This window comes from Oncorhynchus tshawytscha, linkage group LG19 (genome assembly GCF_018296145.1).
Source record: "Oncorhynchus tshawytscha isolate Ot180627B linkage group LG19, Otsh_v2.0, whole genome shotgun sequence".
NCBI lineage: Eukaryota > Metazoa > Chordata > Actinopteri > Salmoniformes > Salmonidae > Oncorhynchus > Oncorhynchus tshawytscha.
This window is the reverse complement of record NC_056447.1, coordinates 18,841,647-18,855,288: the sequence shown is the minus strand read 5'-3', so window position 1 is coordinate 18,855,288 and position 13,642 is coordinate 18,841,647. Positions and strand designations below refer to the sequence as shown.

The 13,642-nt window shown below is 45.8% G+C and overlaps 1 protein-coding gene across 1 annotated transcript in view; it reads left to right on the top strand.

Moving 5' to 3' along the window:
- The window catches only part of LOC112218166 (DENN domain-containing protein 2A), a 40,949-nt gene extending 28,359 nt beyond the window's left edge, over positions 1-12,590 (top strand). Inside the window, exons 10-20 of the mRNA XM_024378747.2 lie at positions 3,217-3,326; positions 4,246-4,315; positions 4,472-4,549; positions 5,302-5,442; positions 5,701-5,849; positions 10,188-10,365; positions 10,524-10,565; positions 10,719-10,815; positions 10,973-11,242; positions 11,386-11,472; positions 11,653-12,590. Of these exons, the coding sequence (XP_024234515.1) occupies positions 3,217-3,326; positions 4,246-4,315; positions 4,472-4,549; positions 5,302-5,442; positions 5,701-5,849; positions 10,188-10,365; positions 10,524-10,565; positions 10,719-10,815; positions 10,973-11,242; positions 11,386-11,472; positions 11,653-11,684 (1,254 nt within the window). The 3' untranslated portion in view covers positions 11,685-12,590. The remainder of the gene's footprint in view (positions 1-3,216; positions 3,327-4,245; positions 4,316-4,471; positions 4,550-5,301; positions 5,443-5,700; positions 5,850-10,187; positions 10,366-10,523; positions 10,566-10,718; positions 10,816-10,972; positions 11,243-11,385; positions 11,473-11,652) is intronic.
- Positions 12,591-13,642: the final 1,052 nt, after the last annotated feature.

Sequence of the window (13,642 nt, the reverse complement as noted above, 5' to 3'; positions counted from 1 at the left end):
GAGTCAATAAGGAAGACTAATTCTCTCCTTGTGCCCCCCCTGCGTCACCATGCCCAGAGGAGCGGTGGACTCCCTGATCAAACCTGACCCTAATGGTCGACTATCTAAGGTGTGAACGGGGAAGGGCACAGTCACGGGAACAAATGGGGATCCCTAAACTATGGGCGATCTATATAGTTCCCAGCCGCACCTGAATCGATGAGCTGGGTATGCGGGGAAAAGAGACATAGACAAACGTATGAGCAACAGAGGGCTCTGCGTGAGAATGGTGCCAGCTCACCTGGGGTGACGCCAGAGCGCTCTGCCTGCTGCCTCAATCCCCAGAGGACCCAACCCGGCACCGACCGGCAGTGTGACCTCTGCGTCCACAGATGGTGCACAAGCTGGAACCCCCTCCGGTCTCCCTGCGCACTGCGCCTCCCAGCTCCATAGGTATCGGAGAGGGGGTGCAGGGGGATGGAACCACCAGATGAACTCCTCAAACTGGTGCAACGCCACATCTCCCTCTCTCCACACGACATTGGCCCACTCCAGGGCTTTCCCGGTGAGGCACGAGACGAGGGCGGACACCCTCGCATGACCCTGACGGAGCCGGGTGGATGGTGGCCAGGTATAGGTCCAGTTGTAGAAGGAACCCCTGGCAGTTCGCAGCCTTCCTATCGTATTCCTGGTCCAGGGAGAGACGAATCCCACTTGGACCAGGATGAAGAGGGGCGCTCAGTGGAGACCCCGGTTGTGCTGGTGGAGGCACTGGAAAAACTCCCTGTCTCTCCCAGCGGTCCATTGCCTGGACAACGAGGTGCCAAGATGTTGGCATATTGCTGCGTGCTCCCAGACGCGCTCCTCCACCCCTATACCTGGGGTATCTGCTCCTGCTGACTCCATAGTATTGGTCCGTAAATTCTGTAATGCGATGCTACTGGCGGCAGAGAAGTCAGGCACAGGAGAGCGGAAACTGATTTACAACGGTTGTGTTGAATAACCATAAACCACTGTCAACAGAACAATACAATAAATGGGTCAAACAAAATCCGGTAAATCCCAGCATACCGTGCACAAGCACTACAACAAACAATTACGGCCAAGGACATGGGGGGAGACAGAGCGTTAAATACACATGAAATTGGAACCAGGTGTGATACAAGACAAGACAAAACCAATGGAAAATGAAAAGTGGATCGGCGATGGCTAGAAGGTCGGTGACGTCGACCGCCGAACGCCGCCCGAACAAGGAGAGGGACCAACTTCGGCGGAAGTCGTGACAGTGTTAAACAAATCAAAATACACTGCTCAAAAAACTAAAGGGAACGCTTAAACGACACAATGTAACTCCAAGTCAATTCACACTTCTGTGAAATCAAACTGTCCACTTAGGAAGCAACACTGATTGACAATAAATTTGGCATGCTGTTGTACAAATGGAATAGACAACAGGTGGAAATTATAGGCATTTAGCAAGACACCCCCAATAAAGGAGTGGTTCTGCAGTTGGGGACCACAGACCACTTCTCAGTTCCTATGCTTCCTGGCTGATAATTTGGTCACTTTTGAAAGCTGGCGGTGCTTTCACTCTAGTGGTAGCATGAGACGGAGTCCACAACCCACACAAGTGGCTCAGGTAGTGCAGCTCATCCAGGATGGCACATCAATGCGAGATGTGGCAAGAAGGTTTGCTGTGTCTGTCAGCGTAGTGTCCAGAGCGCTACCAGGATACAGGCCAGTACATCAGGAGACGTGGAGGAGGCCGTAGGAGGGCAACAACCCAGCAGCAAGACCGCTACCTCCGCCTTTGTGCAAGGAGGAGCACTGCCAGAGCCCTGCAAAATGACCTCCAGCAGGCCACAAATGTGCATGTGTCTGCTCACACGGTCAGAAATAGACTCCATGAGGGTGGTATGAGGGCCCAACGTCCACAGGTGGGGGTTGTGCTTACAGCCCAACACCGTGCAGGACATTTGGCATTTGCCAGAGAACACCAAGATTGGCAAATTCGCCACTGGCGCCCTGTGCTCTTCACAGATGAAAGCAGGTTCACACTGAGCACATGTGACAGTCTGGAGACGCCGTGGAGAACGTTCTGCTGCCTGCAACATCCTCCAGCATGACCGGTTTGGAGGTGGGTCAGTCATGGTGTGGGGTGGCATTTCTTTGGGGGGCCGCACAGCCCTCCATGTGCTCGCCAGAGGTAGCCTGACTGCCATTAGGTACCGAGATGAGATCCTCAGACCCCTTGTGAGACCATATGCTGGTGCGGTTGGCCCTGGGTTCCTCCTATGGCAAGACAATGCTAGACCTCATGTGGCTGGAGTGTGTCATCAGTTCCTGCAAGAGGAACGCATTGAAGCTATGGACTGGCCCGCCCGTTCTCCAGACCTGAATCCAATTGAGCACATCTGGGACATCATGTCTCGCTCCATCCACCAACGCCACATTGCATCACAGACTGTCCAGGAGTTGGCGGATGCTTTAGTCCAGGTCTGGGAGGAGATCCCTCATGAGACCATCCCCCACCTCATCAGGAGCATGCCCAGGCGTTGTAGGGAGGTCATACAGGCACGTGGAGGCCACACACACTACTGAGCCTCATTTTGACTTGTTTTAATGACATTACATCAAAGTTGAATCAGCCTGTAGTGTGGTTCTCCACTTTAATTTTGTGTGACTCCAAATCCAGACCTCCATGGGTTGATAAATTTGATTTCCATTGATAATTTTTGTGTGATTTTGTTGTCAGCACATTGAACTATGTAAAGAAAAAAGTATTTAATAAGAATATTTCATTCATTCAGATCTAGGATGTGTTATTTTAGTGTTCCCTTTATTTTTTTGAGCAGTGTATATTTTATATTCGGTAGTAGCGGATGTTGAGATGTGTCTGTTACTTGAACTCTGTAAAGCGTTTATTTGGGCTGCAATTTCTGAGGCTGGTAACTCTAATGAACTTATCCCTTGCAGCAGAGGTAACTCTAGGCCTTCCTTTCCTTGGGTGGCTACTGAAGAATCTCAAATATATTTTGATTTTAACACTTTCTTGGGGTTACTACATGATTTTGTGTGTGTGATTTATAGTTTTATAGTTGGTAGTTATATAGTTTTATAGTTTTGATGTCTACAATGTAGAAAACAGTTAAAATTAAAGAAACCCTTGAATGAGTAGGCATCAACCGTTGACTGGGACCATAGCATTGAAGCTAACCTGTTTATTCTCTGTGTCAGCTGGAGAGGAGCTTCAAGTTCATGCGGGAAACAGAAGACCAACTGAAGGTCATTCCTCAGTTCTGTTTTCCTGACGCTAAGGACTGGGCCCCCGTTGACAACTTCCCCAGGTCAGCCTGCTCTCACACACATCCACCCCACATAGGTGTTGACAAATGAAGAATGGGAGGCTAGTGAGCTGTTAATAAAGTGCTTTAAATATAATGAAACAACCTGTCACTTCTTCCTGACACACATTGCCCAATAGTACCAAGACCAGGTCAATCTCACAAGCACTACTTTGTTTCCAAAAGTGACTGTTTCTGGTGGGAGACGGGTAATAATTACCCTTTACTAAATGTTTTATGGGTACCGGCTTTTGGAATGTTAGCTCAAGTAGACCGAGGCAGCATCCCAAATGGGATCCTTATCCCTATTTGGTGCACAACTTTTGACCAGGTTTGAATGGGCTCTGGTTAAAAATAGTGCACTATATAGGAAACAAGGTGCTATTTGGGATGCAGTCAGAGCCCCATTACACACACATGCAGGGCAGAGACGTTGAGCTGGCTGACACGGTTCCTGTCAGAGAGCCAGGGTTGGTCAATGCACACCTGTCAGACAGACTGGAGCTGTCTTTGTGTGGGTTATGCAGAGTAAGTCTGCCCTGAGGGGAGGACTGGAGAACAAAGTAGAGGGTAATTGGTTTTTACTGATATCAAGAAATGACCAGGGTGGTTGGATTTTTCCTTAAAACAGGATCAATAAGTTGTCGACACATCGAACCATCCTCGACGTTCTTAAAGTTGATAAGATAAGATTACTTTAAAATGGTGCACAGACAGTGACCCATTTTTTTTTCAAATGTCAAATAAGTAAATAATAGGTACGTTTTTCAAAGTTGGCTGGCTAATCTGAGGATGTTTTGTGAAATACAGACAGGAGTTTGAGTGCTCTATTTTCAACACACAACTCACTCAATTTCTTAACAGTTTTATTGCTCCTACATATGAATAGTTTCCAACCTGTGTGAATTATCTTATTTTCCAGTGAAACTTTCTCCTTCGTCCTGACTGGTGAGGACGGGAGCAGACGGTTCGGATACTGCCGTCGTTTACTGGTAAGCTACTCAAATGGCTACTTTTGTTATTTTCACCACATCCACTTCCATATGTGTGTCACCGAGTGATGATAGTGATTGGAAATCCCTGTGTTGATATGAATTCAAACTGGAGGGCCCTATCATTCCCTGCACTGTCCTGCTCTGGGTCCACAGCCCAGTGGTAAAAGCCGGAGGCTGCCAGAAGTCTACTGCATCGTCAGCCGGCTGGGCTGTTTCGACCTCTTCTCTAAGGTACAGTATACTATACACATATTGCCTGGAGTTTTTCCTGGTCAGGTCACATGTTCAGGCCAAACTCCCGGCCTTCAGTTCAGTATGGCCACATTAACTTGCGCAGTTAAATATGGAGAATGGGAGTATGGCCAACCACAGTGAGAGGAACTGGAGCCCACATGTACCCACAGAGCCCCTCCCTCTCCCTGTTTGTCACTTTCCCACCGCAGCTTTTCAAGCTGCAGCCCTGGCCACAGTACACAAAGACACATGTGAACCCCAGCTGATGTGGTTACCACAGTGGAATATTGGCATAGGCTCCCCTGTAATGAGCCACTGATTTATGTGTGTCAGCCTACATGCACTTATGTTATGTGAGTGTGCAGTTGCCCGTGCTGCTTGCGTATATTTGAGTGTAGACAATATATTATAAACTGGGTGGGTCGAGCCCTGAATGCTGATTGGCTGAAAGTTGTGGTATATCAGACCATATACCATGGGTATGACACAACATGTATTTTTACTGCTCTAATTACATTGGTAACCAGTTCATAATAGCAATAAGGCACCTCTGGGGTTTGTGGTATATGGTCAATATACCACGGCTAAGGGCTGTGTCCTAGCATTACTTGTATTGTAGTGCATAAGCTTCAGTTTAGTGAACTGTTAAGTGTACTTTCTATACCATATTTAATTGCGTAAGTTAATGTGCTTTAGGGTATAGTGTACTTCCTATTCCATTGTGAATGTGTGTGCCGTCTTCCCCCTAGATCCTGGATGAGGTAGAAAAGAGGAGGGCCATCTCTCCAGCCCTGGTGCAGCCCTTCATGAGGGGCATCATGGAGGCTCCATTCCCCGCCCCGGGGAGAACCATCACTGTGAAGAACTTCCTGCCTGGCTCAGGCACTGAGGTGAGGGGGAATAACTTTACAGAGTAGGGGTGGCTAGAGTCGATTCCACCACTGGCCATAGGAGGTGGCCTTCGGCTTTACTGAAAATGTCATTGACTTGAGGTGTTTATCTTGTGCGTTATAAACTTTGAATGTGTGTACACTGTGCTGTATGCAAGTGTGTTTTGTGACGTTAGTAGCCTGTGTGTTGTGTGTTTATGTAAATACATCTCTTTCTCACTCTCTCCCCCTCTCTCTCTCGTTCTCCATCTTTCTCAGGTGATAGAGCTGTGTCGTCCGTCTGACTCTCGTCTGGAGCATGTGGACTTTGAGTGTCTGTTCTCCTCTCTGTCGCTGCGTCTGCTCCTCAGAGTCTTCGCCTCTCTGCTGCTGGAGCGCAGGGTCCTCTTCACCGCTGACAAACTCAGGTGGGACACTACTGTGTGCTCTATGGCCACTGGTGATGGGGGATCTATACAGTTACTTTGACTCCAAGTATCAATTTGTCATAGGTGTTTTTGTTGTTGCTAGTTAGCGTCAGCTAGCGCTAGTCTTCTGTACCTGCGGCAAAACGCAGCTATTTTTCATCCTATAGCTTGTTCTCCAAGGTTTTTTCAGCATCCCCTCCCCATGACTGATCAAAACTAATTTCCTCATGTTCTCTTTTGTCTCTCTACTGCAGACTTATACAGAGCAATATGTTTGGAACATCAAAATAAAACTGCAGTACTGAATCGCAATACATATAGAATCGTGAGAACCTCCATACGTATTGTATCGGCACCTAAGTATCATGATAATATCGTATCATGTGAGGTCCCTAGAAATTCCTAGCTCAAGTGGCCACGTCCCAAAACAAGCCCTAGCCTCTATTCGGCCTAGTCTAGTAACTAGGGGCTAAGGTTAGAGGTTGTTTATGGACTGGCTAATGGCTATGTGTGTTGCTCAGTGTCAGATTCAGAAAACGTTAATGTCCTCAGAGGCAATTCATCTTGCAGCAGACATAAAACATATCACATCTAAAAATGTCAAATAGCAAAGATATTTACAAGCAAATAGGCAGGGTAAGTGCAGTTTCATAGTGCATGTGCTAAGTATAATTAGTCCAACATTTTAAGTTGCAGAATTGCATTTGGAATAAAAGAGTACTTGGCCCCATTTTGTTAAAAAAAATATATATTTTTTGCCTTTGGTAGTCTGTACCTGTGGCCAGAAGGAAGGAGCTGGAATTCAGGGTGGAGTGGATGGGAAGTGTCCACCGCTATTATATTTACCTTCTGGAGGGATCTGCCCAGGTAGAGAGATGACAGTTCTTGCTGTTGCTGACCCATGATTTTTCCACAAGTCCTGACTATCTTGCCCAACTTATTTTTCTGTGCCACCTTGATATTCCCAATCCAGCAGGTCAAGCAGTAGGACAGAATGCTCTCAATGATTTATAAAAGAGAACCATGATGGTTAGATCAACATTAAAGTGCAGTTTCCGTAGGAAATAGTCTGTTGGCCTTCAAAATAGCATCAGTACACTGATCCCAGGACAGCTTGTTGTCAATGACTAGCCCAAGGTATTTGTACTCCTCCACTATTTCAATGGGCTCACCTTATATCAGTGATGGTGTGTGCATGGTAGTGTTCCTTCAAAAGTCAATCACCATGTCCTTTTGTTTTTGATGTATTTAATATTACATGGATGACTCCGACCAGACAGTAAAATCGTTCAGACGGTCAGTGCTCGGTTTCATCCCCTTCAAGAAGACTGACCAAAGCAGTATCGTCGGCATATTTGATCAGGTGGCGCCCTGGGAACCGGCTCCGGTAGCTGTCTGTATACAGTATGTATAGTACTGCAAATTGGAGGGGGTCAAGAAGGTGTCTGGTGGTGGTTTATGTATGCCTTGATGATCTTTTCAATAGATTTAATCAAGAGAGGTAAGAGCGACAGGTCTAGTCATTTGATGCAGATGGATGGGAGGTTTTTGGAACAGGTACAACAATACATTTTTTCAATAGTGACGGAATTTCCAATGTATCCAGGAACTGCTGAAATAGAGCAGAAGATACCACTCAGCTGAGTGGTAGTGTTTCAAGACACAACCACTTACATTATCAGGCCCCTGGCTCTTTCTGGCTCCAGTGCTTTTGAATGCTCGTTGTACGACTTCCTCATCGATGACAATCCCGCTCTCTGTTGACATCCTCCTCCAGACAGGCCAGGGGAGCGAGGGCGCCCCCTGTTGCAAAGCGAGTGAAGAACTTCAGTTCATTGGCTGTTGAGGGCACACCCTCTCATCCAGGCAGGGATCGATACATTGCCTCGCTGTGAAAGGGGCGTTTGCCCAACCGGGCAGAGTCTCCCTGTAACATTATCTGTTGCACCTTATCCTTGTACTGGCATCTTGCCTTTTTAATCTCTTCATTCACCTCTCTCTCTACCTCTTCGAGTGGATTCCCGGAGGAAAACACTTGTTTCTTCTTGTTAAGCACCACTTTCAATTATTTGGTCACCCGTGGCACGCTAAGAAATATCTTACATGTTTTTTGGGGGGATCGCCAAATAAACACAATTCAATATAGTCAGATATTACGTTAGTCAACTCGTTCAGGTCAGCGGATGATTCTTCAAATCCACTAAATGAGATAGTCAAAGCATCCCTGCAGTTGATCACTACTGTCGTTGTCCCACACCTGTGTTCTGTTTTTCCACCACCTGCCGCCTTTTGACTAACTGTCTATAAGTTGCTCGTAGAAAAGTGTTATGATCTGATCCACCCACTGGAGGTCTGGCCAAGGATGAATAAATTTTCGCGACCGAGCCGTAAAACAAATCAATGATCTGATTTCCCCTTGTTAGACAAGTCACATACTGGGTGAAAGTACTCGGTGTGTTGAAAGTGCAGCTATTGAAATCCCCCATGATGAATTGGGCGCATCAGGGGAAATCGCATCAAGCTCTTGAGTGAGGTTTGAAATTTTGTCTGCTGCAATGACACTGTTTGCTCTTGGATAGATATAAAAAGCTGGGTGGAATTTACAGGGGAGGAAGAAGGGGTGCAGTGACAATGACAGTAGCTCTCTATCAGGAGTGCATATTTTCTTCCCTTGACAATTGTAGTTTTCTATCATTTATCAGAACAGACTCCGCCTCCGTGCTCCTTACCACTAGCTTCTCTGCCCATATTAGTGACGGTGAATCCGTCAGGGGTGACTTCAGTCGGGCACCGCCGCCGACAGCCAAGTTTCAGAGGCCATCACACAGGCCTCCCTGTATTCATATAGATACTGAGCAGGGTAGTTGTTTTGTTCCTCCTCAACCTCTGCCGCACACCTCCTTTTCCTCCTTCACCGGGTTTTTGTCTCACCATCTCTGCAGGTATGTCCCCTTTGATCCATTCTCCCGAACGTGCGGTATTACATTGTAAAAGAGCTATAGCAGATGTGTGGTGCCCACCGACTTTCTCAGAAGTTCGCATGCTGTTTCAGGTACCAGCAAAATGAATCAAAGTAGGAGAATAATCCACTGTATGCACATCATGTTGCTCTACCGTAGCCTAATCAGTAATCCGATGCAACATAAAACACTAATACACTACTACAGACAAAGCAACAAAAACAGTTTAAACGACGGACAAACACTGCAGGGCACCACTGCGCTGCGTCCTCCTGCCCATCCTCAATTAAGCCTCACGCTTTCAGTCACCAAAGTATTTTGAGTACATAATGTCAGCTATGGATCAGTACAACTTAGTACTTATCTAGCTACCTTTTTGTTGTTATTCTGTATGAGTAAACCGACTTGAGATCAGGTGAAAGGCAGAGGAGAGGGAACAGGATGTGACAGACACACCAGACAGACAGACGGCTCCTGGAATAGACAGAGAAAGAGTGTTAAGGAAGGAATGCTGTTGTTTTATACAGTCGTCTAGGGAACAATCATTTCTCTCTGGAAATATGTCATGGAAGCCAGATACAGGGTTGGTGTAGAAGTGAAAGCGTTAAGACTGCCGTGTGCAACCGATTTGACGCACTAGCATCCACTACTCACTTGCTATTGACGGATGCCTTGAGATAGACCCTGGAAATGCTTTATAGTCTTTCTTGGATGTGCATTTCCCTGTCACTTAGGTGCTGTTAACACAGGCAGCTCAATTCTGATCTTTAGTTGATCTGATTGGTCAAAAGCCTAATTTGTGGAAAAGATCTGAATTGTGCTACCTGTGTAAACTCTGCATCATTAAATGCTTCTGAAAACCCAGCAGGAAAAGCTTGTGAATCCACAATAGATTGTTGTTCCACTGTGACATTGTTCTACTGTTGCATTGAAATGATTGGAAACTTGGCCTCACAATCACTGAGTTTTGTTTTTGACTTAATTAAATGAACCAGACACGCACATTGGAGGCATTAAGTTAACAGCGCTGGGTTAGTTAATTCACTCACGCAATATATATTGTAGTGTTAAATCACGCCCCCTAAAGATTCATGAAAAAGTTCTCAAAAAGCCATGCTTTACAAAGTGCAATGTTCAGTTTTATGTTCTAAAGCAAGTCTTGATAATAGCTGAAGAATCTGCTACTACCACCTTGTGGTGGAATATAGAACTGCATTGAATACAGTACAAAGCACGCTGACTTATATTACGTGGCTATTTGTAGGCTACCACTACAGTCATATTTTTGCCGTTAGGTTTTGAATTAATGTTAACAACTTGTTCTATTCTGTCAGTTGACATCCTATTCTCTCCCTCCCTCTCGCCCCTCTCTCTGCAGTACTCTGTCTCAGTGCTGCCATGCGATGGTGGCTCTACTCTACCCGTTCACCTGGCAGCACACCTACATCCCTGTGCTGCCCCCTTCCATGCTGGACATAGTATGTACCCCCACCCCCTTCATCGTGGGTCTGCTATCCAGCTCTCTGCCCAGCCTCAAAGAGCTGCCCATCGAGGAGGTGAGACCAGGCCCCTGAGCCCAGTCCACTGTGTGTGTGTGTGTGTGAACCCCTAACCTCATCCCTTTCCTAAATAAACAATGATCTCTGTGGGTCTACTCTGAGAAAGAGCTGAGGCTGCCACACTGTGCGGAAATGACATCCGGCTCTCTCCTCAGGTCCTGGTGGTTGATCTCGGCAACAGCCGCTTCCTCAGACAGGTATACATCCCTAACAACGGTATCCATAGCAACAGACAAAGAACATACTGTATGTCTCTTACATAATTGGCTACACCCATAGATGTAGATACAGCTCTCTGCTCATGGCACACGGTCGTCATTTCCTCTCACACCTCGGTCTTTCCACTCCAGCTGGATGACGAGGACTCCATTCTGCCTCACAAGTTGCAGGCTGCTCTGGAACACATTCTGGACAAGAGGAAGGAACTGGCCAGTGAGATGCCCACCGGTGAGTCAGTGCTACTATATTAACACCTCTCGCAGAAAAGTCATGTTGTGACTAATACAGGCTTGACGAAGGTCTATGTGACTGTTGATATATGTTAATTACCAAATGCCTACTCATGAACGCCATGTTTAAGCATGTTGAATCTGTCTCTCTCCAGACTCGAGCTCCCTCAGCACGGTGGTGTCGGAGACCTTTGTACGTTTCTTCGTGGAGATGGTGGGCCACTACCCTCTCTTCATGGGCGGGGGGGATCGAGAGGACGAGTCTGGAGCCCCCTCCTCGCCCACCCTGTCCTGCTTTCAGCGCGAGGCCTTCCGCAAGGCTGTCACTTCCAAGAGTCTGAAGAGGTTCCTGGAGGTCTTCATGGAGACCCAGATGTTCGCTGGGTTTGTGGCAGAGAGGGAGCAGCGCAGGCAGGGTCTAAGAGGTGTGGGGATGGGTAGTAGAGCGTTTGAATCTTGTTAGTGCCTGGTTGTGAGCACTCCCATAAGATACGTCTGCTTTTGGAGTCTGTATGCCTGTCTGAAATGCATAATTATGACAATTTTGCATAATTACCTGTCTGTCCAGGTTTGTTTGAGGTGAGGTCACAAGATTACCTGGACTCTCTCCCAGGGAGTGAACAGCGTGGGGTCAACAAGTTCCTCAAGGGTCTAGGTAAGGCCCAAATCCTCTCCCATACATCCTATCCACTCAAGTACCTACATACACCATATACCAAGTCACTCTGAATAACAGGTGTTGCATTCGTGAAACTACATTCCTCCATGTTTGAAAAGGTTGTCACTCACGCCAAAGTTATTTTGATCCGGTTCTGTTGCTTGTTTTTATTTTCAGGAAATAAGATGAAATTCCTGTCCAAGAAATGATGCCTCGGGACGGGACTCCATGAGAGGGAGCATGTTCAAAAGAGGTTGAGAACAAAACACTTTGTCTAAGGCCCCAAACTCCCTGTGGATAGCATGAAGAAGGGGATTGTGTGTCCACAAGCTTATGGAGACATACTGGGCAAGGACCGAACACTCCTTGCAATATTTGGACTGAACATGAATGACTTTGGGGGCTGTTGGGGTTTAGCAATCGGACCAAAAACATTCATATTGTCGCAGCCCCAAAGACACAGACCCATCAAGGAACGTTGTTCTCCTTTGAGGTCTTATCATTCGCGAGTGTCTCTCTGTCGCCCCTGAGAGCTTACTTTTGTAAAGCTGTCGGCCTTTATAGTGTACATTGATGTACTGTATAGCACAGTCCATTTCCATTCCTAGAGTTGGGATAGAATGGCTCCACCCACAAACCTGAAAGACTCCACTGAGGATGTTGCTGGGTGGGCCAAAAGACCATTCCATTTTGTACCGTTTAAACATTCCACATATTTCTATTGAGTACAACTTCTATGTTAACAGGAGGCTTAAGTTAATTTATACGGTGTACTTTTTAAGAGTAACTGTTGCTTCCATTTTCCCTCCTTCAAATGAAAGCAAAATAACATCCTGTAGTTTTGTGATGGGCTTTATGTAGTCTGTATGGAGGAGGTGTCATAGACCACTGGGTTACTATTGAGGAAATATACCACTGAGACCGAGTGAACTATGGATTGGAATGGGTGTAAGGGAAATGATCAGAAAATCATACCTTGGAGAAGGCAAAGGAGGCCTAAAACAAATTGATATGTAATTGTCAAACACCACTAGTTTTGCCTTAAACCTGATTTGAAAATGTTATGAAATAATTAAAGTTATTTTTAATTAATAAATACAAGGATGTGGGCCTCATTCATGCCTGATTGCTATTATAACGTCATAAACTGATTATTAAATCACACATTATCACTCATAGAGGGTTATTGACTTGATGTCACGAAACAAAAGGACAGTATTGTACAATTGAGCCCTTAATTTAAGTCATTTTCTACATGATCCACTGGAGGGCTCTCGCTATTACCCATTTCATTCAGTACTGACGCTCCAGTTGTTCAGAGTCCACTCTACCAGTGCTCAATTTATTATGGTTTCCTTAAAGATGAATAGCACAATCGATTTTCGTTTGCTAAAACTAAATGACCATTGATATCGAACGAAAAATCATTATGAACGAAATATATCAACATATGTTGCCAAATGGCATTACAAGTTTAAAAAAATTGTATAGTTAGCCTATTTATAGTTAGTACCTAATATAAATAGTAATTTATATTATCAAATGTATTACTTGAATAGTGCCCTATAAACAATATTTGTTTAATCTTCATTATAGGGTTATTTCACAACAAATCATTAGAAGAGGGCTGATAAGGTTTTGTACCTTTGTGTGTTTGTCCCTCTGTAAAGAGGCAATGACTATCCCCGACCTCTGTTTTTCTTTGTGATTTCCTTTTTCCCCTTACCAAGGCTGGCTTTCTTTTCCTTTTCGGTGCGCCGTCCCCTCGAATCCCCCTCCCTCATTACGTGTTGACCGGTCGGTCCTGCCTCCCTATTTCCCCTCGTCTTTTTCGCTCCCTTCCAGGCTTCATGTCATTACCACAGCTAATTCCTGACATTCCAGCCCTCTTCGCGCTTCAAACGACTCAGGAAAGGGGCGACAAAATTTAAATATATTTCTTCACAGAAATCTGACCCCAGAAATTCCACTTGCCTGTTTGACCCAGCGGTGTTGTCTGTGGCTTGACTTTCAACAGGTACGTTTTACAACATGTTCATCTGTCTCTTTGCTTTGTTAGTTGAACATCTGTTTTCTTTCATAAACCAATGCCTCTCAAGTTGTTGCCAAACTTTCTGTTTCAGAGTTCGACCGGTCAGCTGTAGCCGTAGTACAGTCGTCTGCCGGT